The sequence below is a fragment of the Rhinoderma darwinii genome, chromosome 3 (assembly GCF_050947455.1).
Source record: "Rhinoderma darwinii isolate aRhiDar2 chromosome 3, aRhiDar2.hap1, whole genome shotgun sequence".
NCBI lineage: Eukaryota > Metazoa > Chordata > Amphibia > Anura > Rhinodermatidae > Rhinoderma > Rhinoderma darwinii.
Window position 1 is genome coordinate 288,818,290 of NC_134689.1, and position 27,031 is coordinate 288,845,320.

The 27,031-nt window shown below is 44.1% G+C and overlaps 2 protein-coding genes across 3 annotated transcripts in view; one reads left to right on the plus strand and one right to left on the minus strand.

The window, feature by feature from the left end:
- Nucleotides 1-11,595, minus strand: part of COPS2 (COP9 signalosome subunit 2) — a 62,349-nt gene extending 50,754 nt beyond the window's left edge. Inside the window, exon 1 of one of the 2 annotated variants that reach the window (XM_075858032.1) lies at nt 11,451-11,595. In XM_075858032.1, coding sequence (XP_075714147.1) covers nt 11,451-11,504 — 54 coding nt within the window. In that variant the 5' untranslated portion in view covers nt 11,505-11,595. The remainder of the gene's footprint in view (nt 1-11,450) is intronic. The other variant, XM_075858033.1, reaches the window with a different exon arrangement.
- Nucleotides 11,596-21,054: 9,459 nt separating this feature from the next.
- GALK2 (galactokinase 2) overlaps nt 21,055-27,031 on the plus strand; it is a 331,206-nt gene continuing 325,229 nt past the window's right edge. The window contains exon 1 of the mRNA XM_075858034.1: nt 21,055-21,352. Within this exon, the coding sequence (XP_075714149.1) occupies nt 21,300-21,352 (53 nt within the window). The 5' untranslated portion in view covers nt 21,055-21,299. The remainder of the gene's footprint in view (nt 21,353-27,031) is intronic.

The following is a 27,031-nucleotide window of genomic DNA, read 5'->3' on the forward strand; positions in this document are numbered from 1 at the left end:
AGCATTTCATACGTACCCGGTCGTTGTCTTGGTGACGAGTCCCTCTTCTTCCTCCATTCCGACCTTCCTTTCTGACGCAGCAGCCTGTGATTGGCTGCAGAGGCCGCTGCAGCCTGAGATTGGCTGCAGAGGCGGTCATGTGGGATTGAAGCGTCATCACTGGAGGCCAGCCTTCTGACGTCATCCTGACGTGCGTGACCACCACTACTGCCTGTGATTGGCTGCAGCGGCGACATGGATTGAACGTCATCGCTGGAGGCCGGACAGGAGGAATGTAAGTATGAACTTATTAATATTTTTTTTAAATTAAATTAAAATTTTATTCTCCGCGCGCCGAGCATGGTACTGTCCAGGTTGCTGAAAGAGTTACCGCCGATCAGTGCAGTCCATTAACTCTTTCAGCACCCTGGACAGTACCATGCTCGGCGCACGGAAACGGAAACACTGAGTGCACATGGAAATCACACAGACGCTAAAACGGGTTCACGGACCCGTCAAAAGCGGCCGTGAAAACGGTGATGTAAGTGTGCACGAGGCCTTAAATGAACCCCTTTAAGACCAGTTCTGCCTCCAAAAAGGAACCTGCGCTTGGACTTTATTGGATATATCGGCTTCACATCAGTAGGAAATTAAGTTTTTAACCACACACAAACAACCGGACCAGTGTGAAGCCGGTAAAGTCTGCTATTCTATATTATAAAACTCAATGCCTGTTTGTCGACGCTTGAAACATTTGACCCCAAATTTGGCACATAGGTACATCGGTGTTCAGGAAGGTTTTTGTAAAGGTCCTGACCTTGCTGCTGTTCTCTGTTATCAGCCATTATCACGATCCAGTACTATAAAAGCAAATACAGACATTCGCTTTTATAGTAAAGTTGTTTTTATCTGGCAGTAACAGGTAGTGCACTTTACAAGATAATCCTAGAGGGGAAGGTACAGGGGAGCGGTTACCTATAGCAACTAATCAGATTATGCGCCGCTCCCACACAGTCCAAAAGGAAGGTCTTTGGCAGGGCGAAATCCGGCGCCATTTTCATGTGGACCGGAAGCTGCGGCCAGACAGTAAGATGACTACTTCCGATCGCGGCTTCCGGCCATATGTTCAGACGCAAGGACTAGGAGCGGAGGCAGCGACAGGAGCAGGTAAGTTATGTTTGTGTATGTTCGTGTAAGGCCTGGTTTACACGAGCGTGTGCGTTTTGCGCACGCAAAAAACGCGACGTTTTGTGTGCGCAAAAGGCACTTAACAGCTCCGTGTGTCATCAGCGTATAATGCGTGGCTGCGTGATTTTCGCGCAGCCGCCATCATTATGACCCTCCGTTTGGATGTTTGTGGTGCTTTTCTGTTTACATTCAGAGTTTGACAGCTGTTGCGCGAATCACGCTGTTCGCTCGGAAGTGCTTCCGTGTGACCTACGTGATTTTCACGCAGCCATTGACTTCAATGGGTGCGTGATGCGCGAACAGCGCACAAATATAGGACATGTCGTAAGTTTTTTTTCAGCGGACTCACGCTGAGCAAAACTCACGGACTGTCTGCATGCCCCCATAGACTTATATAGGTCAGTACGACACGCGTGAAAAGCACGCGCGTCGCACGGACGTATATCACGCTCGTGTAAACGAGGCCTTATACTGTGTGATTACCACTGTATCTAATCCTCCTACACTGTGCATTCGCTCAAAAAATGGCGGCACACAGTGTAGGAGGTTTGAATATTCAACCCCCTCATTTCTCCTGGCACTAGCCAGGATAAAGGAGGGGGGATTGTTTGAGGACACTAGAGCGATTGTCTTTTCTCCAATTTTGCAGCATGAAGCAATGAGGTTGCTTTACCACATGCCAATGCTGCAATTTTGGGAACTGCTCCCTGTAGTGACCAGCACATGGAAAAGTTATAAATTAGAATCTAATTTATAATATTTCCTGACTAGTGAAAAAATTAAAAAAATTAGAACAATGTGTAATCATCTATATACTGTTTAACTAAAAAAAAAAAAATAATTCTAGCGACACATTCCCTTTAATAGGTCTTCTACACGGCAGCTTTCTTATACTGTCTAAAGTGCAAAGGTGTCAGGGCACTTATGTTCACTAAATCCTTTGGAGAGATGGGGAAGGATAACTTTTAATTCTAGAAAATTTTGCGGCACATTTACTACTGTTTGTGTCACAATGTGTCAAAAAATGCAGAACGTTTAGAGCATTTCATTTTAGACTAATATATCGCACCAAAAAGAACAGATGCGACTCACCAGGCACTTTTAAAAATTGTCTAATAGAGTGGGAGTGGCTTAGAATATACCTAAGTGCGCTAAACAAAAACTAAGCCAATCAATAATTTGTATAAAAAAAACAAAAAACAAAAAGGGAAGAGTGTCTCTCAATCTTTAGACTGGTTAAAGTTTATGCTGTCTAAATCTTACACAGCTTAGTAAATCTGCCACATTGTGCATGAGAAAGCCTGCATTCAATGCCCTAGGCTAGGGACAATCACAGGCAGTGCGTCACCCATACAATCCCTGAGGAGCTGGACATTTACATCCAAAGTAAGATATCATCTATTCCAGTGTTCCCCAAACTCTGGGAAGTCGGGTGAAGACCTCCGGGGGGGGGGGGGGTCGCGAGCCACTCCCCTATAGACCCAATGAGAGAAGCTAGTGCCTGCTTGCACCAATGAGCACAGGTCCCTCCCACCATCCAGCATGCAAAAGTCAATAAACTTGGCTTTTGCTTTTCACGTGACCTCCCTCTCTCCCCTTGGTAGTGTGTTGAATCAGTCAACGCCGCCATCATAAACGGTGCCCTCTTGTGTACTGACTCTAGAGTCAGTATAGAGGAGGACAGAAGTATAGAGGAGGACAGGAGTATAGAGGAGGACAGGAGTATAGAGGAGGACAGGAGTATAGAGGAGGACAGGAGTATAGAGGAGGACAGGAGTATAGAGGAGGACAGGAGTATAGAGGAGGACAGGAGTATAGAGGAGGACAGAAGTATAGAGGAGGACAGAAGTATAGAGGAGGACAGAAGTATAGAGGAGGACAGAAGTATAGAGGAGGACATAGAGTCAGTATAGAGGAGGACATAGAGTCAGTATAGAGGAGGACATAGAGTCAGTATAGAGGAGGACAGAAGTATAGAGTCAGTATAGAGGAGGACAGAAGTATAGAGTCAGTATAGAGGAGGACAGAAGTATAGAGTCAGTATAGAGGAGGACAGAAGTATAGAGTCAGTATAGAGGAGGACAGAAGTATAGAGTCAGTATAGAGGAGGACAGAAGTATAGAGTCAGTATAGAGGAGGACAGAAGTATAGAGTCAGTATAGAGGAGGACAGAAGTATAAAGGAAGTATATAGGAGGACAGAAGTATAGAGTCAGTATAGAGGAGGACAGAAGTATAGAGTCAGTATAGAGGAGGACAGAAGTATAAAGGAAGTATATAGGAGGACTGTGGGTGACTTATGCCACTGAATGGCTTTCGTCACAGGTATCCGTTAAACGTATAGTCATGAGCTTTTCAAGAGCTATTGATATATGACATATGTTAATTGGATGCAATAGCCTATAGGTGATGGACGCTTAACAGCGGCCTCCATCTCTAATAGGCTATTATCGTATCCGTTAAACGTATATGTCATGAAAAGGTCATGAGAGTTCATAACTTATACATTTGAAAAAAAGCATAATAGTCTATGGGTGACGAATGCCACTGTTAAGGCATCGGTCATACAAGACTTGACATACATTTTTCTTAATGGTAGAGATTTATCAATCGAACTGTAGTTTTTCCCCATTCTGAAGTTCTTGTCATTTTTAGTGCTGGAAGTTTTGTGATAAAGGAGTTGCACTTGGTGCAAATCTAAAGCGTCACCCACTTTACTTGATGTATCAAAAAAAGCCGCACTAAGGTAATAATTCTGGGGAACGCCATATTTTTACATTTATTGACCTGAATACATTCATAAATCCGCCCCACTATTATAGTTTTCAATCAGCTATCATACGCAATGCAAAACTAGATCACAAGAACTATATCTGCAAGAGCGAAAACAATTGTTAAAAATCTTGGGGGGTGTTAAAAAAATTGTCCAGGGAACAGCAAACTAAGGTTCACGTTAGCGTTTTAAGGTTTCCTTCAAGGGTTCCTAACTTTTGACGGCAAGAATAGCGAGGTCTGCCGCGCTATTCTTCTTGTCAAAATTACTGGAACGCCATAGGAAACCTGACGAACACTATAAGTGTAAGGGCTACGTCAGGAACTGTTCGAAAACACATCTGGCATAGCGGTCATGGCTCCGTCTGGAACGATAGCCATGTAGCTAATGTGAACAGAGCCTACAAAAAAAAAATTCTGGTTCTAGAAAATGAAAATGTATTAATTGTATAACGAGAAGTTATGCAACTTTCTAATATAGTTCGTAAAGAAAAATATTCTGAAACCATGCACCTGTATGAGATGGGTATGAAACAAACAGGTTGTCACAATCTTCCAAATACCTGCCGGCAAGAAGACATCTTGTAAAGGGTGAGGACGGGAAACACAAAATACATGAGGAAGTTGTAGAACTTTCCATTATATCATAAATATGTACATTTACGTATAAGCTCCTGTTCACATCAGCGTTCGGGTTCGGTACATCTGTTCCGTTAAACTTTTCCGTCAGAAGAACGGATGAATGAAAAGCCAAACAAACTGTCGATTCCGTTTGCATTACCATTGATTTCAATGATTCCTCTGATGTGAAGGTTGAACGGAACCGATGAACAGACCTGAACGCTGATGTGAACAGACCCTAGCTCCTTGTGCAATTTCCCACTTATAGATTTATGGCTACATGGGGTTTTTCATACAACAATTTATGTGAAAAAATTGGATAACACACGCATTTTTGATGCAGTTTTAACACAAAGCCAGAAGTGTATCCGAAAGGAAAGACCGGTATAAAGAAAAGACTGACGCATTTACTTTCTTTTGTGTCAACGCCTGCGTTTGTTTAAAAAAAAACTTCCACAAAAACTGCATGTGCGATTCCAGCCTTAGGTCAGATTTACACGAGCGTGTGCGTTTTGCGTGCACAAAAGGCACTTGACAGCTCCGTGTGTCATCAGCATATGATGCGTGTCTGTGTGATTTTCGTGCAGCCGCCATCATTATGACTCTGTTTGGATGTTTGTAAACAGAAAAGCACGTGGTGATTTTCTGTTTTCATTCATAGTTTTTACTGATCTTGCGCGAATCACGCGCGTCACACGGAAGTGCTTCCGTGTGGCATGCGTGCTTTTCACGCACCCATTGACCTCAATGGGTGCGTGATGCGCGAACAACGCACAAATATAGAACATGTAGTGCGTAAAATCACGGACTGTCTGCACGGCCCCATAGACTAACATAGGTCCGTGCGACGCGCGTGAAAATCACTCGCATTGCACGGACGTATTACACGTTAGGTAAACCCCTTTTAGGGCTTATTTATGCTATCTTATGTTCTGTGGATATGCCAGAAATGCTTGCCTTTGTCTGCTCTGGGAGCCACACCTATATCGACAACAGCGGTCATCCGACCCCGTTTCGTCTGGTGAGGCGGTCGGTGGCTTCCAGGCGGGGACTGGTGGAGAGGGGGCTGTAGTTTCTATAACTCCCATAGAACAGAATGAAGGGAGCGGCAAGAATGTGCGGACCCCTCTCCACTAGTCCCCGCCTGTAATCGGCAGCAAGCGGCCGCCTCACCTGGTGAAACGTAGGGACACAGCATTTAGACAGGAGGAATGGTAACAACCAGTTGTCGATTCATTCATACATTTTGAGGAGGAATAACAGAAGAACTACATGCAGAATGCAGAGTTCAAAACAGACATGTCAGGAGAGGTGACAAGTCCTCTTTAACCCCTTCCCAACATTTGACATAAGCCTCCGTCATAGCCTGGTAGGGGAAGTGTGGAGCGGACTCACAGGCTCCATACAATGCTGGCGTCGGCTGTATGTTAGAGCCGAAACTTCACAGTAACGAGCTCGATCCTGCTTGTTTAACCCATTAAATGTCGTGGTCAATAGCGACCGCAGCATTTAACTCGTTAGAAAGAGAGAGGCGACCCCCTCTAACAGCTCATTGCCCCCCCTGCATTGCGATCGCGGGGTGCCGATGGTTGCTATGGCAGCCTAATGAAGGTTCCCAAGTCTGCCATCTTTGTACTATTATCAAGCCCTGCCTCTGGTAGGGCTGAATAGAAGCCTGTCAGAAAGACCATATACTGCAAAAGATTAGAACTGCAGTATATAGTGAAAGCGATCCAACAATCGCTGGTTCAAGTCCCCTAGGGGGGACTAATAAAAAAAAATAAAAAATATATATATATATTAAAAGTAAAAAATAAATAAAAAATTCCCCCCTAACACATTGAAAAGAAATTAATAAACATAATTGGTAACGCTCCATCCGTAAAAGTCTGAACTATTACAGTATATCATTATTTAACCCGATACCAGGATCACTGTTTTTAGGTCACCTCGTCTCCCACAATAAGGCCTTATTCACACGAACGTGTTACACGTCCGTGCTACGCGCGTGATTTTCACGCGCGTCGAACGGACCTATGTAAGTGAATGGGGCCGTTCAGACTGTCAGTAATTTTCACGCAGCGTTTGTGCGCTGAGTAAGGCTGGGTTCACACTACCTATTTTCAGACGTAATGGAGGCGTTTTACGCCTCTAATTACGTCTGAAAAAACGGCTCCAATACGTCGGCAAACATCTGCCCATTACTTTCAATGGGCTTTACGATGTACTGTGCCGACGACCTGTCATTTTACGCGTCGCTGTCAAAAGACGTAATTGGAGCTGTTTTTCATTGACTCCAATGAAGAACAGCTCCAAATTACGTCCGTAAAAGACGCCCCGCAAAACGCGAGTACGAGCAATTACGTCTGAAATTCAGGAGCGGTTTTCTCCTGAAACCAGCTCCGTAATTTCAGACGTAATTGCAGTTATCGTGTGCACATACCCTAAAACTCACGACATGTCCTATACTTGCCAGTGTTTCGCGCAGCACGCACCCATTGAAGTCAATGGGTGCATGCAAATCGCGCTCGGCACACGGAAGCACTTCCGGGTGACGCAAGTGATGCGTGCTACAGTAGTAAATTAAATGAATGAAAATAGAAAAGCACCTCGTGCTTTTCTGTTTGTAAACATAAAACCAGAGTGTCATAATGATGGCGGCTGCGCGAAAATCACGCAGCCGCGCACCATATGCTGATGCCACACGGACCTTTTGCGCACGCTCGTGTGAATCTGGCCTAAATGGAATAAAAAAAGTGGTCAAAACCGCTCACGTAACCCAAAACGGTACCATTAAAAACTACAGCTTATCCCAAAAAATTATGTCCTCATATGACACTTTTGTTGATAGAAAAAGAAAAAAAATTCTGGTTCTCAAAATTTGGCAACACAAAATACATTTTATTTTTCACGGTTAGTTTTTTCCTTTTAAAAGTAGTAAAATATAGAAAAAAACTTTATAAGTTAGGTATCGCCAAGTTAACATGTCATTTTAATCGCACTGTGAATTCCGTAAAAACAAAGTGCAAAGATCAATGGAGGAATCGCTGTTTTTTTTTCATTTTCTACCTCACAAATAATTTTTTCCCTGTTTCCTAGTATATTATATGATACAATAAATAGTGCCATTAAAACTACAACTCGTCCCGCAAAAATCAAACCTTCATAGGAATAGATCGACGGAAAAATAAAAAAAGAAGATGTGGCTTTTGGAAGGTGGAGGAATAAAAAATGTAATTGAAAATGTGAAAAATGGCTGCGGCGGGAAGGAGTTAAAGTGGAGCCACATCATGATCAGGGTTGTCACGATACCAGAATTTGGACTTTGATACCGATACGTCGTGTAGTATTGCGATTCTCGATACCAAAACGATACTTTGCCAACAATAATAAAAAATAAAAGTCCTTCCATTTTCTGATGTGAGGCACGAGGTGTGATACATTTTTAACCTCCATGTGACACACATTAATAGTAATTAACCCCATCATGTACCTCAGTCATAATGGACAAAATTGGGTTAATGTGCGAGGTACATGATGGGGTTAAATATTATTAATGAGAGGCACTAAATTCATAACACCTCGTGCCTCACATTAATAAGTGAAAGAAAACGGTTTATTTTTTACAACGTACACATCATAAATGACCCAGAAATAGGACATGTCATTATATGGTCGGCAATTGATGTCCGGGCTCATTGAAATGAATGCACATCTGGTGTGTGGACGGTCCATGATTGCGACCTGCCCTCGGAGGACACTGCATGGCCCATCTGGGCTGTAATCACGCATCGTACACACAACTTTGGCTGTGTGCAGGAGGCCTTAGTGTGTGTGTGTGTGTGTGTGTGTGTGTGTGTGTGTGTGTGTGTGTGTGTGTGTGTGTGTGTGTGTGTGTGTGTGTGTGTGTGTGTGTGTGTGTGTGTGTGTGTGTGTGTCCTAACAATAAGAAATATGGTCAGACAGCCTTGTGTCAACACAGTCTATGGGTACATTCACACAGTTTTTTGCAGGCAGAAAAATTCCTTCAGGAATTTTGAGGCAAATTTTGACCTGCCTGCAATTTCTTTGCCGCGTTTTTTGCCATTAGCACGGAGGGAAAAAACGCAGTGAAAACAGCTTTCTCTACCTTCCATTAGGGGTAGTTCACACGGAGTATTGTGGCGCTGGTTTTGATACAGAAACCACATCGGAAAGGGCGCCAAAAAACACCCAAGGCGTTATTTTCCCGCAAGCAGTAAAAAAAGGCCACAGAAAAAAGAAGCGACATGCCCTATCTTCGGCCGTTTCCGTCTCTGACCCCTTATTGACATCAATGGGAGGAAGAGAAAGCGGTTTTCGCAATGCTCAATGGTCGCAGCCGAAAAACGAGACAAACAGTGTGCAGGCAAGTCAAAACCCTGAAGGAATTGAGCCAGATTTTTCCGCCTGCAAAAAACTCAGTGTGAACAGGGCCTTAATGTCAATGAGAGGTCAGAGGCGGAAACACGAGGGGGGGGGGGATGGAATTTTTTTTTTCTTCCTGCGAGCGGAGAAAAAAAAAGTGGCGTCTCCCATTGAAATCAATGGGAGGCGATTTCGGCTAGAGTTTGACGGTTTACAAATCTGTTTTAAAGTCAAAAATAGCGCCAAAATACTCTATGTGAACTAGCCCCTAGGGCAGGGGTCTCAAACACGCAGTCCCGGAGGCTATCATCTGTAGCCCGGTGGGCACCGTAGCTCGGTGAATGACGAAGCCCCTGACGTCACTGTCCATATACGGTCAGTGATGTCAGGGACTTCCCCAGAGCCCGAGTCCCAGAGCAGAGCTTATACCAGCGCTCTGCTCCGGGACTCCTGCTCTGGGGAAGCACCTAACATCACTGTCCATATATGGACAGTGATTGCAGGAGCAGAACTGGAGTCCTAGTCAGAGCACTAGCAGCGCTCTGCCCGGGACTCCGGCTCTGGGGTTGCCCATGACATCACTGTCCGTATATGGACAGTGATGTCAGGGGCTTCCCCAGAGTTCCGGAGCAGAGCCTATACTAGTGCTCTGCTCAGGGACTCCGGCTCTGGGGTTGCCCCTGACATCACATTCCGGTCCAGGAGGATCCCCTAACGTCACTGTCTATGGACAGTGACGTCAGAGGCTCCTCCAACAATGTATAGTGACTTCAGGAGTTTTCCCAGGGCCAGAGTACGGAGGCGGAGCAGCTGTGCAGGAAGCTCCAGCGACATAACTGTCCTTATATGGACAGGTATGTCGCTGGAGCTTCCCAAAGCATATGTTTAATGTATACCTGTGACGGGGATGCCATACAGTGTCACCTTCACCATTGGCTCCTATGATTAAAATACGTAGATCATGTGGTATATGTGTTTCCGCGGAAACATTAAGGATGGAATACGCTATTCCATCCTTCAAACAAACGGTATACCAAAGTATATCAGTATGACACTTTTGTTTATTGTGTACGTAGGGAGAATTCCCGACATACTAGATAAAGAAAGTTCATGAACACGATCTGAAGAAGGTCTTAGAGGGCCGTGTAATCGAGCGTCGATCAACAGGATAGCTCGTTGATCGGCGATTGTTTGCTCCTTTCACAAGGGGCTATGTATGGGGACAAACGCTCATTACTACCATCACTCCTCCCCATACATTTATATCATGTCGGCAGCACGTCTCTGTTCACACAAGATGTGCTGCCGACAGCGATAATATTTTAAGCTGCATAAATGTTAGAATCAGCCAATGAGGAAGCATTTGGTCGTTCATCGGCTGATCACAGGGCAGTGATTGGGAACGAGCGTTCAGAGGCTTTTTACATCTACCGCAAGTTTGGAGAAGTGTCTCTAAAAAAAAAGCGGTGTGGCTAAGATGATGAGCGACTATTGATACATTTTCTCTATATATCTCACCCAAAGAAAAGAAATGCCAGCAAGGCAGCAGCAGGGAATGTAGGATGATGGAGCTCCCATTGTAATTTATGAAACCATGAAGATGGTCAGAGTAATATTGGCAGAACCCCACAATTTCAGAGGGAACAGCGTATGGGGCATCCCGACAGAACATCAGATGTCAGGGGAAAGATTTCCACATGCCCAATCCATTGTAGTCCTCGGGATAATCTCCTGTCAGCAGTGTCTGGCAGCAGCAACTCTCCTCCCTATTAAAATAAATATACACACATACCGTGTCTGGTTATCAGGAATTTGAGGGAGCTCAGGTGTATGCCCGCTTCATTCACACGGGCATCTTAATGCCCTTTTATGAGAATGGGTTACGCCAACACTTTTCCTAGAGCATCTTACACATGCACCTGCTGACTTGTTCAGATTGGTAGTGATGGCGCCGTCTCCACTTTGTTTTTATACATTGTGGATAATAAGCCGACGCTCCTGATCTCTTCTAGAACTGCTGTAAATCCTAGTTGTGACTATATCATTCACATGTGCCTGGTGCCAGAGCTGACATTTTTCTGGAGTTCCTGTCAGTAGTACATTGGCTGATTACAGAGAACAACATCCTGAACTTAACAGTAGAGAAGACACATTTTAGGTTTAGTGCCCCGGTGCTCGTGTCTGAACGTGCATCAAAGAGCGGGCCTTTCCGGGAGTTACAGCGAGGCCTACGGGACTTCGCACCAAATCAGACAGACACGGAGCAGGCGGAATACCCGCACCGCCATTAGATGACTGGTGAATACAAATTGGGGCATTCCGGTGCCCATTATCTCACAGGTGCCATCTGAACGCCCCAGCCTAAGAGGGGGAGGGATAGAGCCTTGCTTACTGTCCCGCCAACATAGTTCCCGATTTGTCGAACAGCTGCGTAAACAAGGAAGGCAGCCGCCAGCCCAGGCCGCCCTGTAGAAGCCGATCATATCCCTGCTGCGGAACACTTACCAGATCGTAATCTTCCTCATCATCGCACATGAAGTCGTCCTCCATGTCAGACATCTTGGCCGGGGAACTGGAGCCAATGGCCTCCCAGGATTCTTTGCGCTTGCCGGAATTATTTCCTTACCCGGAACGAATTGTTCTCTACTCGCTGTTTACAAGGGAAGATCAAAACGGTTACACGTAGGCAGAGAGGGCGTTGAGCTGAAAGGGGGAGGCAAGCTTAGCAACCGGCGTAGCAACGGAGTGGAAGCCCTCACAGGGGCAGGGATTTGAGTGACAACTTTTTGATGCTTGTAATGCAGACAGAGGGAGAAGACACATCTTGCATAAAAATTCGTTCTGATGTAGCAGTGGTGTGTTGGTCCTTCAGTGAGGCCAGGATTACACACACATTTTTTATGCGGTATGCAGATCCTGTGTTTGGCTCCAAAAAATTATCTGCAAACCGCATAAAAAAATGTGTGTGTAATCCTGTAGTGAACATTTTGACCCCACAGGTGTTTTAAAGATTTTATTAGAATTTGGACGTGAAAATTATCAATTACAAGATGTCGTTTTAGCTAAAAAAAACAAAACTATTTCCACAAGGAATTAAGAAGAAAAAGCCCCCACATATTTGTAAGGCAACTTATCCGGAGCAAGTAAATACCCCATATGTGGTCATAAACTGCTGCTTTTGGCACACAGTAGGGCTTAGAAGGGAAGGAGTGCCATTTGGCTTTCAGAGTACAGATTTTGCTGGATTGGTTTCTGGTCGCTATGTCACATTTGCAAAGCCTCTGTGGGACCAAAACAGCGGAAACTCCCCAAAAGTTATTCCATTTGGGAAACTAAACCCCTTGAGGAATTCATCTAGGGGTGTAGTGAGCATTTTGACCCTGCAGGTGTTTTCCAGAAATTAGTGTGCACTCAATGTTGCAGAGTGAAAATGGCCATTTTTCCATAGATATACCAATATGTGGTGCCCGGCTTGTGCCACCATAACAAGACAGCTCTCTAATTATTATGCTGTGTTTCCTGGTTTTAGAATCACCCTACATGTGGCCCTAATCTTTTGTCTGGACATTCGACAGGGCTCAGGAGTGAAAGAGTACTATGCAAAATTGAGGCCTAATTTGGCGACTTACAAAGTATTGGCTCACAATTGCAGAGTCTCTGATGTGAAGTAATAAAAAGAAACCCCTGAGAAGTGACCCCATTTTGTAAACGACACAACTCAAGACATTTATTAAGGGGTGTAGTGAGCATTTTCACCCCACAGGTCTTTTCCAAAATGTAATTTTTTCCCCCAGATATGCCATTTCTGTGGCAAATATGTAGTGCCCAGCTTGTGCCACTGGAAACCCCCCCCCCCCCCAAATGTGTTAAAAGGGTTCTCCCGGGTATGATGATACCATATATGTGGAAGTAAACTGCTGTTTGGGCACGCTGTAGGGTTCAGAAGGGTGGGAGCGCCATTTGGCTTTTGGAGCGTGGATTTTGCTTGGTAGTAGATTTGTCTGGAGTTTTACTGGTATTACAGTTTATAATGTGGGGGTACATGTAAGCTGGGCAGAGTACATCAGGGGCATAACAAGGTGATATAATAATGGGGTAAAAAAACAATAAAATGATCCATAGATGTGTGTTACGCTGTGAAGCATCCTTTCTGCACAGGCCAGTGTCACTGATATATGGCGTCCTTTCTTATGCCCCTTTTGGTCCACACTCCGCACCTTTGTAGTTTGGGGAATTTTGCTTGGAAAGTGTTGTCCTGGTATAATACGGGCACTGTCGCTTCCAGCGGATATGTTTGGGCCCTCCCCTTCCTGGTTCCCTCATTTTAGGTCCTTGATAAATCGCCTCTTGAAACAGAAGAAATGTTCCCCTCGGGCCGGCACAACTGCATATTTTTTATTTCCTGACTTATTAGAGTCTTAACTTATTTTATTTTTTCATAGACGCAGTGGTATGGGGGCTTTTTTTTACGGGACGAGCTGTAGTTATTATTGGCACCATTTTGTGGTACATGAAACTTTCTGATCACTTTTTATCCTATTTTTTGGGAGGCAAGGTGATCAGAAAACAGCAATTCTGGCATAGTTTTTTAGGGTTTTTTCATACAGCGTTCACCATGCGTTATAAATGACATGTCTTTATTCAGTGGGTCAGTCCGATTCCGGCGATACCTAATTTATAGCACTTTTTTATATTTTACAACTTATTGCACAATAAAATTTATTTTGGAAAAAGAATGTATTTTTTCTGTCGCCAAGTTGTGAGATCCCTAACTTTTTAAAATTTTTTATCGACCTAGCTGTATGAGGGCTTGTTTTTTGCGAGACGAGCTATAGTTTTTATAGGTACCATTTTTGGATACATGCGACTTTTTGATCACTTCTTATTCCAATTTTTGGAAAGCAAAGTGACCAAAAACCAGCAATTCTGGCATTCTTTTTTAGGTGTTTTTTTATGGCGTTTACCGCACGTGATAAATAATTTTTTTATAGTTCAGACCATAACAGAGGAGGCTATACCAAATGTGTATGGTTGATTAATTTTTTTTTAGTAATAAAGGACTTGATAAGGGAAAAAGGGCGATTGTGTTTTATTTTCTTACTTGAAACTTTTATTTTTCACTTGTTGTACACTTTTTTTTTTAGCTCCACTAGGGCAGCGGTCACCAAACTTTTTTCATGTGACCGCCGCAGCAGACAATCACAGGCTGCAGCAGTCTCCTGGGATAAAGTGTCATCCGAGGAGGCCGGCCTGTTGAGCAGTGCTTGCTTGCCCGGTATGAGCTTCCAAGGTTGCCTGGGAAATGTAGTTTTGAGTGGGGCAATGGGCCATCAAGTGCTTCGAAGGGCTGGGCGGCCTATTCTATCATCCGAGGAGTGAAGGGGTTCCTGAGCCGCAGGGGTGCCGATTAGGAAGCAGAAAGCAGCTAGGAGGTGGGTGAATGCACATTTTGCGTGCATTTTCAATATATAAATGGAGATGTGCCTTTGCAGAAATCATATAAAGTTGGGACAACCCCTTTAAGTCCTGCAAGCTGTGACCTCTATGGACATGACTTGCATTTTCAGCGCGTCCCAAAGATGGTCAATTACTTTGAGATTTGATGATTTTGGAGTCCAAGTCAATATCTTGAACTCTTTGTTTTGTTTATCAAACCATTCCTAAGGGCCTGTTCACATCAACGTTCAGTTTCCGTTGATGGGTTCCGTCAGACCTTTCCATATGGTTTCAGTTTTTTTGGCAGAAACAATAGCTATTGATTCTTTAATTAAATGGAAACCTTACGGAACGGAGACAAACGGAAACCATTAGCAACGGAAGCATTACCATTGAAATCAATGGTAATGTAAATGGAAGCTATGGTTTCCGTTTTGCCTTTCCGTTGATGGGTTCCTCCAACGGAGAGGTCTGATGGAACCCATCAACGGAAACTGAACGCAGATGTGAACACACCCTAAACATTTTAAGCAGTGTGCTGGGGGCATTATCCTGCTATAAGAGGCCACTGCCATTCCCAAATACCGTTGCTATGAAGGAGTGTACTTGGTCTGCAACAATGTTTAGGTGAGTGTGAAAGTAACATCCACATGAATGCCCAGAACCAAGGTTTCCCAGCAGAACATTGCACAGAATATTACACCGCCTCTGCCGGCTTGCCTACTTCCCTTAGTGCAGCCGCGTGCCATCTCTTCCCCAGGTAACCAAATCACATGCACCCGGTTGTCCAAATGATGAAAAGGAAAACATTATTCTTCAGACAAGGCCACCTTCTTCCATTGCTTGATGGTCTGGTTCTAATGCTCACGTATTCTTTGTAGGGGCATTCAGCGATGGAAAGAGGTTTGCATGGGCACTCTGACCAGTCTGTGTCTACTCCGCCCCATACACAGTGGGCTGTGATGCATAAAGTGTTCTGACATCTTTCTATCAGCCAGCAATTTGTGCTATAGTAGCTCTTTTGGGCGATTGGAAAAGATGGGCTAGCCTTCTCTCCCCATGTGCATCAATCACTCCTAGGCGCCCATGTCCATGGTCCACTGGTTGTCCTTCCTTGGGACTACTTTTGGTAGGTACTAACCACTACATACCAGGAACCCCCCACAACACCTACCGTTTTGAGATGCTCTGAGTCATCTTGTCATCACAATTTGGCCCCTGTCAAAGTCGCTCATATCCTCACACTTGCCCATTTTTCTTGCTTCCAACACATTAACTTCAAGATCTGACTGTTAACATGCTACCAAATATAACCCACCTCTTGACAGGCGCCATTGTAACCAGATAATAACTGATATTCACTGTTCGAACACGACGATGACATGAAAAATCGCTTGGTCTTGATGGGTTAAAATAGCTGGAAGAAGAGTCAGAGATGTTCATGAGCTGCCACTCACTCGCCGCTAATTGACAGAGTTCTCCCTATTATGGTACATAACAAGAAATCTGTCAATCAACAGTGAGTGGGCGCCAGCTAATGAATACACCGGACTCCTCTCTGGTGGTGCTGCCCGGGCTATGCATGTAAGTTCTCAAAAGCGGTGTCCATTTAGCAAGTAAGCGATAGACCGCTAAACACGGTGTGTCTGTCAATACATTATGCCACCCTCAGAGGGCAGAATAATGTAGATGACAGGTTCCCTTTAAATCGAGATAAATGGAGAAAAAAGTGGATGAAATTCTCCAGCGCTTTCCAATTGTTGTGGAATTGAAGGATTAAATAAGATATATGTTTAATGGGTAAGAATGCTACGCGTTACGAGATCGGACCGATCTCTTCTCATACATGATGTACGTTTCTTTGCATGATGAAGAGATCGGTCCGATCTCGTAACGCGTAGCATTCTTATCCATTAAACATATATCTTATTTAATCCTTCAATTCCACAACAATTGGACAGCGCTGGAGAATTTTATCCTCCTTTTTTTCTCGATCTACTGAGGGAGCCCTGACAGCCCCTGCACGGATTTACCAGCTGCAGTCCACTGAGACCATACAGGCACTTCTGGGTGTTGTGCTCCTAGCACAACGCCACAAGGTAAGCACAACCGCCTACCCCTGACCCTTTGTCACTTTAACCCCTACCCGCACCAGGACGTAACTGTACGTCGTTGCGGGAAGTTACTTCCCGCACGAGGACGTACAGTTACTGAGTTAATCCCGGTGCACACTGTCGGCGACAGTGTGCACCGGGAACCAGGAGGTCAGCTGTCGCCGACAGCTGACACTCCCCTCTTGCCGGCCAGCGGTCCTTTGCCGCTGATTTCGGCGCATTAACCCCTTAAATTCGGCGATCGGGTGCAATCGCCGAATTTTAGGGGTTTCTAACATATCGGCAGACCCCCGTCCGAAATCGCGGGGTCTGCCGATAGTTAGTATGGCAAACGGAAGCCAAACAATGGCTTCCGGGTCTGCCATGGACAGAAGCCCATCAGGACCAACCTTCGGCTGGTCCTGATAGGCTTCCTGTCAGAGTGACAGAAAGTCACTGTGCCGTTCCCGATGCACACTGTCGGCGACAGTGTGCATCGGGAACTTGGAGATCAGCTGTCCCCGACAGCTGACACTCTCCAGTGTTGCCGATCAGCGGCTCATCGCCGCTGATTTCGGCAATTAACCCGTTACATGCGGGGCTCGATTGCGATCTCCGCATGTAGCGGGTTTGTAGCGCATCAGCAGCCCCCATGCAATCGTGGGGGCTTCTGATGCTTGTGATGGCACCCGGGGGCCAGACAACGGCCCCCAGGTCTGCCATGTATGTCAGCCTATGAGGATCAGCCTCTGTTGATCCTCGTAGACCAACTGTCAGAGTGACTGTGACGTCACACTGACAGTTGGAATACGTTACACTACCTAGGTAGTGTAATGTATTCTAGCAGCGATCAGAGCTGCAGGTCAAAAAAGAAAGTGTAAAAAGTAAAAGAAAAGTTAATAAACAAAAATATAAAGTGTAAAAAGTAAAAAAAAGTTAATAAAAATGTTTTATAAAAGTGTAAAAATAAAAGGTTTTGTTTTCCTATAATAAGTCATTTATTATAGGGAAAAAATGAAAACGTTAAAAAAAAAGTACACATATTTGGTATCGCCGCGTTCGTAACGACCCAATCTATGAAACTATAATGTTAATTTTTCCGCACGGTGAACGCCGCAAACAAAATAAACGGAAAACTGTCAGCATCGCTATTTTTTGGTCACCACCCCTCCCAAGATATAGAATAAAAAGTGATCAAAAAGTCGCATTTACCCCAAAATGGTACCAATAAAAACTACAACCCGTCCCGCAAAAAACAAGACCTCCCACAGCTTTTTTGACGAAAAAATAAAAACGTTACGGCTCAAAATAGCGTGTCCCAGAAAATAAATTATTTTATAGAAACTTAATTTTATTGTGCAAACGCTGCAAAACGTAAAAAAATCTATACACATATGGTATCGCCATAATCGTACCGACCGGCAGAATAAATTAAAACGTAATTTATTGCGCACGGTGAACGCTGTAATAAATAAAGAATTTAAAGCGCCAAAATCGCTGTTTTTTGGTCACCTTAGCTCTAAAAAAGATCCTGAGGGGCCAAAATCTCACTATACCCCTAGAAAAATTCCTTGAGGGGTGTAGATTCCAAAATGGGGTCACTTTTGGGGGGTTTACACTGTTTTGGTCCCTCCGGGGCGTTGCAAACCCGACATGGCACTGAAAACCAATCCAGCAAAATCTGCGCTCCAAAATCCAAAAGGCGCTCCTTCCCTCCTGAGCCCTGCTGTGGGTCCAAACATCAGTTTACGACCACATATGGGGTATTGCCGTAATCGGGAGAAATTGCTTTACAAATTTTGGGGTGCTTTTTCTCCTTTATTCCTTGTAAAAATGAAAAAATTATATGTTTCCACAGAAAAATAGGTGATTTTCATCTTCACAGACTAATTCCACTAAATTCTGCAAAAAAACTGTGGGGTCAATATGCTATCTATACCCCTAGAAAAATGCCTTGAGGGGTGTAGTTTCCAAAATGGGGTCACTTTGGAGGGGTTTCGGCTGTTTAGGTACCACAAGACCGCCTCAAACCTGACATGGTGCCTAAAATATATTCCTAAAAAAAGGAGGCCCCGAAATCCACTAGCTGCTCCTTTGCTTCTGAGGCCTGTGTTTCAGTCCATTAGGACACTAGGGCCACATGTTGGATATTTCTAAAATCTGCAGAATCTGGGCAATAAAAATTGAGTTGCGTTTCCCTGGTAAAACCTTCTGTGTTACAGATTTTTTTTTATTACAAATGAATTTCGGCAAAAAAAATGAAATTTGTAAATTTCACCTCTACTTTGCCTTAATTCCTGTGAAACGCCTAAAGGGTTAAAATATTTTCTGAATGTGGTTTTGAATACCTTGAGGGGTGCAGTTTTCAAAATGGGGTGATTTATGGGGACTTTCTAATATATAAGGCCCTCAAAGCCACTTCAGAACTGAACTGGTCCCTGAAAAAATAGCCTTTTGAAATTTTATTGAAAATATGAGAAATTGCTGCTAAAGTTCTAAGCCTTGTAACGTCCTAGAAAAATAAAAGTACGTGAAAAAAAATGATGCAAACATAAAGTAGACATATAGGGGATGTTAACTAGTAACTATTTTGTGTGGTATTACTATCTGTTTCACAAGCAAATACATTTAAATTTAGAAAAATGCAAATTTTTGCAAATTTTTGCTAAAATGTGAAGTTTTACACAAATAAATATTGAATTTATCGACCAAATTTTTTCACTAACATAAAGTACAATATGTCACGAGAAAACAATCTCAGAATCGCTTGGATAGGTAAAAGCATTCCGGAGTTATTACCACATAAAGTGACACATGTCAGATTTGAAAAAATAGGCTGTGTCCACAAGGCCAAAACAGGCTGTGTCCTAAAGGGGTTAAAGAGGCTCTGTCACCAGATTTTGCAGCCCCTATCTGCTATTGCAGCAGATCGGCGCTGCAATGTAGATTACAGTAACGTTTTTATTTTTAAAAAACGAGCATTTTTGGCCAAGTTATGACCATTTTTGTAGTTATGCAAATGAGGCTTGCAAAAGTACAACTGGGCGTGTTTAAAGTAAAAGTCCAACTGGGCGTGTATTATGTGCGTACATCGGGGCGTTTTTACTACTTTTACTAGCTGGCCGTTCTGATGAGAAGCATCATCCACTTCTCTTCACAACGCCCAGCTTCTGTCAGTGCAGACACAGCGTGTTCTCGAGAGATCACGCTGTGACGTCACTCACTTCCTGCCCCAGGTCCTGCATCGTGTCGGCCACATCGGCACCAGAGGCTACAGATGATTCTGCAGCAGCATCAGCGTTTGCAGGGAAGTAGCTACATCGACTTACCTGCAAACGCCGATGCTGCTGCAGAATCAACTGTAGCCTCTGGTGCCGATGTGTCCTCGCTCGTCTGACACGATGCAGGACCTGGGGCAGGGAGTGACGTCACAGCGTGATCTCTCGAGAACACGCTGTGTCTGCACTGACAGAAGCGGGGCGTTCTGAAGAGAAGTGGATGATACTTCTCGTCAGAACGCCCAGCTAGTAAAAGTATTAAAAACGCCCCGATGTACGCACATAATACACGCCCAGTTGGACTTTTACTGTAAACACGCCCAGTTGTACTTTTGCAAGCCTCATTTGCATAACTACAAAAATGGTCATAACTTGGCCAAAAATGCTCGTTTTTAAAAAATAAAAACGTTACTGTAATCTACATTGCAGCGCCTATCTGCTGCAATAGCAGATAGGGGCTGCAAAATCTGGTGACAGAGCCTCTTTAAACAAGAGATGATGCACGATGTGCGCCGGGTGTTTTATGTTTTTTTTCTCCTTGTCTATAGGTTCCCTTTAAAGGGGTATTCCCAACCTAGACAAATATGACATATCCACAAAATATGCCATAAATGATGCGGATCCCAGCTCTGGAACCCACGCAACCTCTGTGTCCAGGTGGGGACCAGAGGAGAGGGGGCCCACACATGCACGTGCCTCTCTCCATTTTGTTCTATAGGAGTTACGTAAACAGCTGAGCAAGCGATGCTCGGCTGTTTCCGTAACGCTCATAAAACAGAATGGAAGGAGCCGCACATGTGCAGCCCCATCCCCACTAGTCTCCACCCGGAATCTGCAGCCAGTGACTACCTCACCAGGCGACACAGGGGTCGGGTGACCCACGTTCTCGATATAGGAGCGGGTACCGGAGCTGGGACCCGCATCTATCAGACATTCATGGCATATCTTGTAAAGTTGGGATTACCCCTTTAAGGCCATGTTCAGGTGTGGCAGATCTGTTGCAGATTTTCTGTGCAGATTCCCCTCTGAAAATCTGCAACAAACTACAGTACAATGCATGTGAATAGGGTTTTCAAAACCCCATTCACACGTAGAGGAATTTTCTGCTGTGGATTGAAGGGCATGATGAGAATTTCTATAGTATTGTTGTGAGAACTTCTTATATGGAAAACTACAGTGCCACATGTAAAGACCACCATCATTTTTATTAACCTGACAATGTTCAGTACTGTGTCCTTTATTGCCCAAAGGGGTTGTACCGTATCGGTGAATACAGTTGGCCAGTGTGAACTTAGCCTAAGTAACAGCACTGCTCCTAGGTAGCCGTCCATACTCTCCGGCATGCAGGTTTGCAGTATAATTTAGTGTTGGGCGGGATTGTACACGTATTTAGCATGGAAATGTAGAGAAATGCCGCCTGTCCTCATGCTGCTCGCGTATCCAGGAACAGGATTTCCGTGAGGTGTCTGGATCCGGAAGAACTGGCCGGGTGATCAGCAGACCGTGCACTTCTCCTCACACACAAGAGCGGTCTCAGCATTGTAGACATGGCAGCCTCCGCACCGCCGACTCTCCACATCCCGGTGACTGACAATGACAGGTTAGTCACAGTCCGGTGCACTGTGCCAGTGGGGGGCGTTGTTGCAGCATTGGCTTGTTGCCTGTGGAGGATACTGTGCGAGTTCATCTCTCACAAGGAGTTCACGACTAGTTATGTGTCAGCTTGTTGGACTACAACTCCCAATACTCCCCAGTCTCCTTCAGGCAGGAACTTCTAGGTTTACACCACAGGCTGCTCTCCTGCATTATACAGGATGATTACACGATATCGTTATGCTGTATTAGTAGTATTACACTCTATGTTTATAGGTTTTGCAAATTGTCCCTTTCATCATGCTTCATAGGGAATGTAGTAACATGGCAGGACTAGTATATTTTATAGTTGCCATCACGGAAAACCGGCTTCACGGAGACCCTAAACGCACTGCAAGTATTGTTACATAACTCTGCCTTCAAATACTTCAAAGCCCATTAACCATGCCAACCAGCACCTCCATTAACCGTGCCAGCCAGACAACATCCCCATTAACCATGCCAGCGAGTGCTACAATTAACACCAGCCAGAGAATGCCCCCATAAATAGTGGCCCTGTTCACAATGCCCATGTCAATAACTACAAAATCCGCACTTAACCCCTTCCCTCTTTAGCCACTTTTGACCTTCCTGACCGAGCCTCATTTTTCAAATCTGACATGTGTCACTTTATGTGGTAATAACTCCGGAATGCTTTAACCTATCCAAGCGATTCTGAGATTGTTTTCTCGTGACACATTGGACTTTATGTTACTAGCAAAATTTGCTCGATATGTTCAGTATTTAATTGTGAAAAACACCAAAATTTAGCGAAAAATTGCAAAAATTAGCATTTTTCTCAATTTAAATGTATCTGCTTGTAAGACAGGCAGTTATACCACCCAAAATTGTTGCTAATTAACATCACCCATATGTCTACTTTAGATTGGCATCGTTTTTTGAACATCCTTTTATTTTTCTATGACATCACAAGGCTTAGAACTTTAGCAGCAATTTCTCACATTTTCAAGAAAATTTCAAAAGGCCATTTTTACAGGGGCCAGTTCAGTTGTGAAGTGGCTTTGAGGGCCTTATATATTAGAAACCCCCAAAAAGTCACCCCATTTTAAAAACTTCACCCCTCAAAGTATTCAAAACAGCATTTAGAAAATGTACACATTTCACAGGAATTAAAGCAAAGTAGAGGTGAAATTTACAAATTTCATATTTTTTTGCAGAAATAAATTTTTAGTACAATTTTTTTTTATAACACAGAAGGTTTTACCAGAGAAATGCAACTCAATATTTGTTGCCCAGTTTCTGCAGTTTTAGGAAATATCCCACATGTGGCCGTAGCGTGCTACTGGACTGAAGCATCGGCCTCAGAAGCAAAGGAGCACCTGGTGGATTTTGGGGCCTTATTTTTGTTAGAATAAATTTTAGGCACCATGTCAGGTTTGAAGGGCTCTTGCGGTGCCAAAACAGTCAAAATCCCCCAAAAGTGACCCCATCTGGGAAACTACACACCTCAAGGAAATTATCTAGGGGTACAGTGAGCGTTTTGACCCAACAGGTTTTTTGCATAAATTATTGGAAATAGGCCCTGAAAATGACAATCTAAATTTTTTCAAAGAAAATGTAGGTTTAGCTAATTTTTTCTCATTTCCACAAGGACTGAAGGAGAAAAAGCACCACAAAATTTGTAAACCAATCTCTCCCGAGTAAAACAATGCCCCACATGTGGTAATAAACGGTTGTTTGGAGACACGGCAGGGCTGAGAAGGGAAAGAGCGCTATTTGGCTTTTGGAGCTCAAGTTTAGCAGGAATGGTTTGCGGAGGCGATGTCACATTTACGAAGTCCCTGAGGAGACAAAACAGTGGAAACCCCCCACAAGTGACCCCATTTTGGAGACTACACCCATTGAGGAAATTATCTAGGGGTATAGTGAGCTCTTTGACCCCACAGGTTTTTTGCAGAAATTATTGGAAGTAGGCCCTGAAAATAAAAATCAACATTTTTTCAAAGAAAATGTAGGTTTAGCTTATTTTTACTCATTTCCACAAGGACTGAAGGAGAAAAAGCACCACAAAATTTGTAAAGCAATTTCTCCCGAGTAAAACAATGCCCCACATGTGGTAATAAACGGCTGTTTGGAGACACGGCTTGGCTTAGAAGGGAAAGAGCGCTATTTGGCTTTTGGAGATCACATTGAGCAGGAATGGTTTGCGGAGGCCATGTCACATTTGCAAAGCCCCTGAGGGGACAAAACAATGAAAACGCCCAAAAAGTGACACCATTTAGGAAACTACACCTCTTGAGGAATTCATCTAGGGGCGTAGTGAGCATTTTGACCCCACAGATGTTTCATAGAATTTATTAGAATTGGGCAGTGAAAATAAAAACAATCCTTTTTCTTCAATAAGACGTAGCTTTAGCGCAAATTTTTTCATTTTCGCAACAAATAAAGGAAAAAAAGAACCCAACATTTGTAAAGCAATTTCTCCCGAGTACGGCAATACCCCATATGTGGTCATAAACTGCTGTTTGGGCACACGGCAGGGCTCAGAAGGGAAGGACCGCCATTTGGAGTGCAGATGTTTCTGGATTGGTTTCTGGGCGCCTGTGGGCCCAAAACAGTGGAAACCCCCCAGAAGTGACCCCATTTTGGAAACTACACCCCTCAATGCATTTACCTACGGGTGTAGTGAGCATGTTAACCCTGCAGGTGTTTTGTAGAAATTAGTGTGAACTCGATGTTGCAGAGTGAAAATGGGATTTTTTCCACAGATATGTGGACAATATGTGGTGCCCGGCTTGTGCCACCATAACAAGACAGCTCTCTAATTATTATGCTGGGTTTCCTGGTTTTAGAAACACCCTACATGTGGCCCTAATCTCTTGCCTGGACAGTCGACCAGGCTCAGGAGTGAAAGCGTACCATGTAAAATTGAGGCCTAATTTGGCGATTTACAAAGTATTGGTTCACAACTGCAGAGGCTCAGATGTGAAATAATAAAAATAAACCCCTGGGAAGTGACCCCCACTATGGAAACTGCACCCCTCAAGGCATTTATTAAGGGGTGTAGTGAGCATTTTCACCCCACAGATCTTTTCCATAAATGAATGCGCTGTGGATGGTGCAAATTAAAAATTTATATTTTTCCCTAGATATGCCATTCAGTGGCAAATATGTCGTGCCCAGCTTATGCCACTGGAGACACACACCCCAAAAATTGCTAAAAGGGTTCTCCCGGGTATGACGATGCCATATATGTGGAAGGAAACTGCTGTTTGGGCACGCTGTAGGGTTCAGATGGGAGGAAATGCCATTTGGCTTTTGGAGCGTGGATTTTGCTTGGTAGTAGTTTTGTTTGGAGTCTTACTGGTGTTTCCGTTTATAATGTAGGGCATATGTAAGCCGGGCGGAGTATATAAGGGGCATAGTCAGGTGGTATAATAACGGGGTAAAAAAAAACAATAAAATAATCCATAGATGTGTGTTACGCTGTGAAGCAATCCTTTCCGCACAGGCCAGTGTCGCACTGATAAATGGTGTCATTTCTTATCCCCCTTTTGGTCCACACTCCGCACCTTTTGTAGTTTGGGGAATTTTGCTGGGAAGTGTTGTCCTGGTATAATACGGGCACCGTCGCTTCCAGCGGATATGTTTGGGCTCTCCCTTTCCTGGTTCCCTAATTTTAGGTCCTTGAAAAATCGCCTCTTCAAACAGAAGAAATGTTCCCCTCGGGCACAACTGCATATTTTTTTATTTCCTGACTTATTGGAGCCATAACTAATTTTATTTTTCATAGACGTAGTGGTATGAGGGCTGGTTTGTTGCGGGACGAGCTGTAGTTATTATTGGTACCATTTTGGGGTACATGCAACTTTTTGTTCACCTTTTATCCTATTTTTTGGGATGCCAGGTAAACAAAAAAACGCAATTCTGGCACAGCTTTTTTCGTGTTTTTTTTTTATACAGCGTTCACCATGCGTTATAAATTACATGTTAACTTTATTCTGCGGGTCAGTACGATTCCGGCGATACCTCATTTATAGAACTTTTTCATGTTTTACAACTTTTTGCACAATAAAATTACTTTTGTAAAAAGAATGTATTTTTTCTGTCGCCAAGTTGTGAGAACCATAACTTTTTAATTTTTTTGTCGACGGAGGTGTATGAGGGCTTGTTTTTTGCGGGACGAGCTATAGTTTTTATAGGTACCATTTTTGGATACGTGCGACTTTTTGATCTCTTTTTATTCTAATATTTGTAGGGCAAAGTGACCAAAAAACAGAAACTCTGGTAACGTTTTTTACGGTTTTTTTTACGCTGTTCACCGCGTGCAATAAATAATATAATATTTTGATACCTCCGGTCGTTACGGTCGTGGCGATACCAAATACATATGGTTTATTATTATTTTTCAATAATAAAGGACTTGATAAGAGTAAAAGGGGGATTGTGTTTTATTTGATAACTTGAAACTTTTACTGTTTTCAAACTTTTATTTTTTACACTTTTTCTCAAGTCCCACTAGGGGACTTGAAGTTCCAACGGTCAGATTTTTTTTTTTCTAATACATTGCACTACCTATGTAGTGCAATGTATTAGATCTGTCAGTCATTCACTGACAGCAAGCCGATTAGGCTTCGCCTCCCGGCGGGGCCTAAATCGGCTTCCGTAATGGCAGAGCAGGAGACCATTGTGTCTCCTGTTGCCATAACAGCAGTCGCCAGTCCCGATTGCCTGTCAGGGCTGGCGATCTGCTAGTAACCGCTACGATGCAGCAATCGCTTTCGATTGCTGCATCGAAGGGGTTAATGGCAGGGATCGGAGCTAGCTCCGGTTCCTGCCGTTACAGGTGGATGTCAGCTGTACAGTACAGCTGACTTCCACCGCTGATGACGCCGGATCAGCTCCTGACCCGGCGCCATCTTGCCGGCAGCTACGGAAGCCGATCAGGCTCCGCCGCCGGGCGGATCTTGACCGGCTTCGGTGCTAGGCAGACCGGGAGGCCAGTATTAGGCCTCCGGTTGCCATTGCAGCCACCGGAACCCCGGCAATTTCATTACTGGGGTTCCGATGAGCTGCAAACGCCTTAAGTGCAGCGATCGCGTTTGAGCGCTGCACTTAAGGGGTTAATGGCGGGGATCGAAGCTAATTTCGGTCCCCGCCGTTACAGCCGGATGTCAGCTGTAAGATACAGCTGAGATCCGGTGATGATGGCACCGGCTCAGCTTCTGAGCCGGTCCCAAACATTTGGCGTACATGTACGGCAAGATGCGGGAAGTCAGTACTTTCCATGACGTACATGTACGGCAAATGTCGGGAAGGGGTTAAAGGGTTATTCCCGAGTTGAGGATTTTTTTTAAAATGCATCCGAAACCGAAATAAAATTCGAAATCTAGTGTTGTAAATTTTTTTTTATTTTTAAATTCCTTCCCTAACTACCTTTTTCCAACTAGATAACGCGGCTAGTGCTGGTTATCTTTTCTAAAAGGGGGAGCGAGCGGCTCGATGTCAATCAAGCCGCTCTGCTCTGTCAGGGCGTGTTCACACGGCCTATTTTCAGACGTAATTCGGGCGTTTTACACCTCGAATTACGCCTGAAAAAACGCCCCTAATACGCCTACAAACATCTGCCCATTGCTTTCAATGGGAATTACGATGTTCTGTTCCCACGAGCCTTAATTTTACGCGT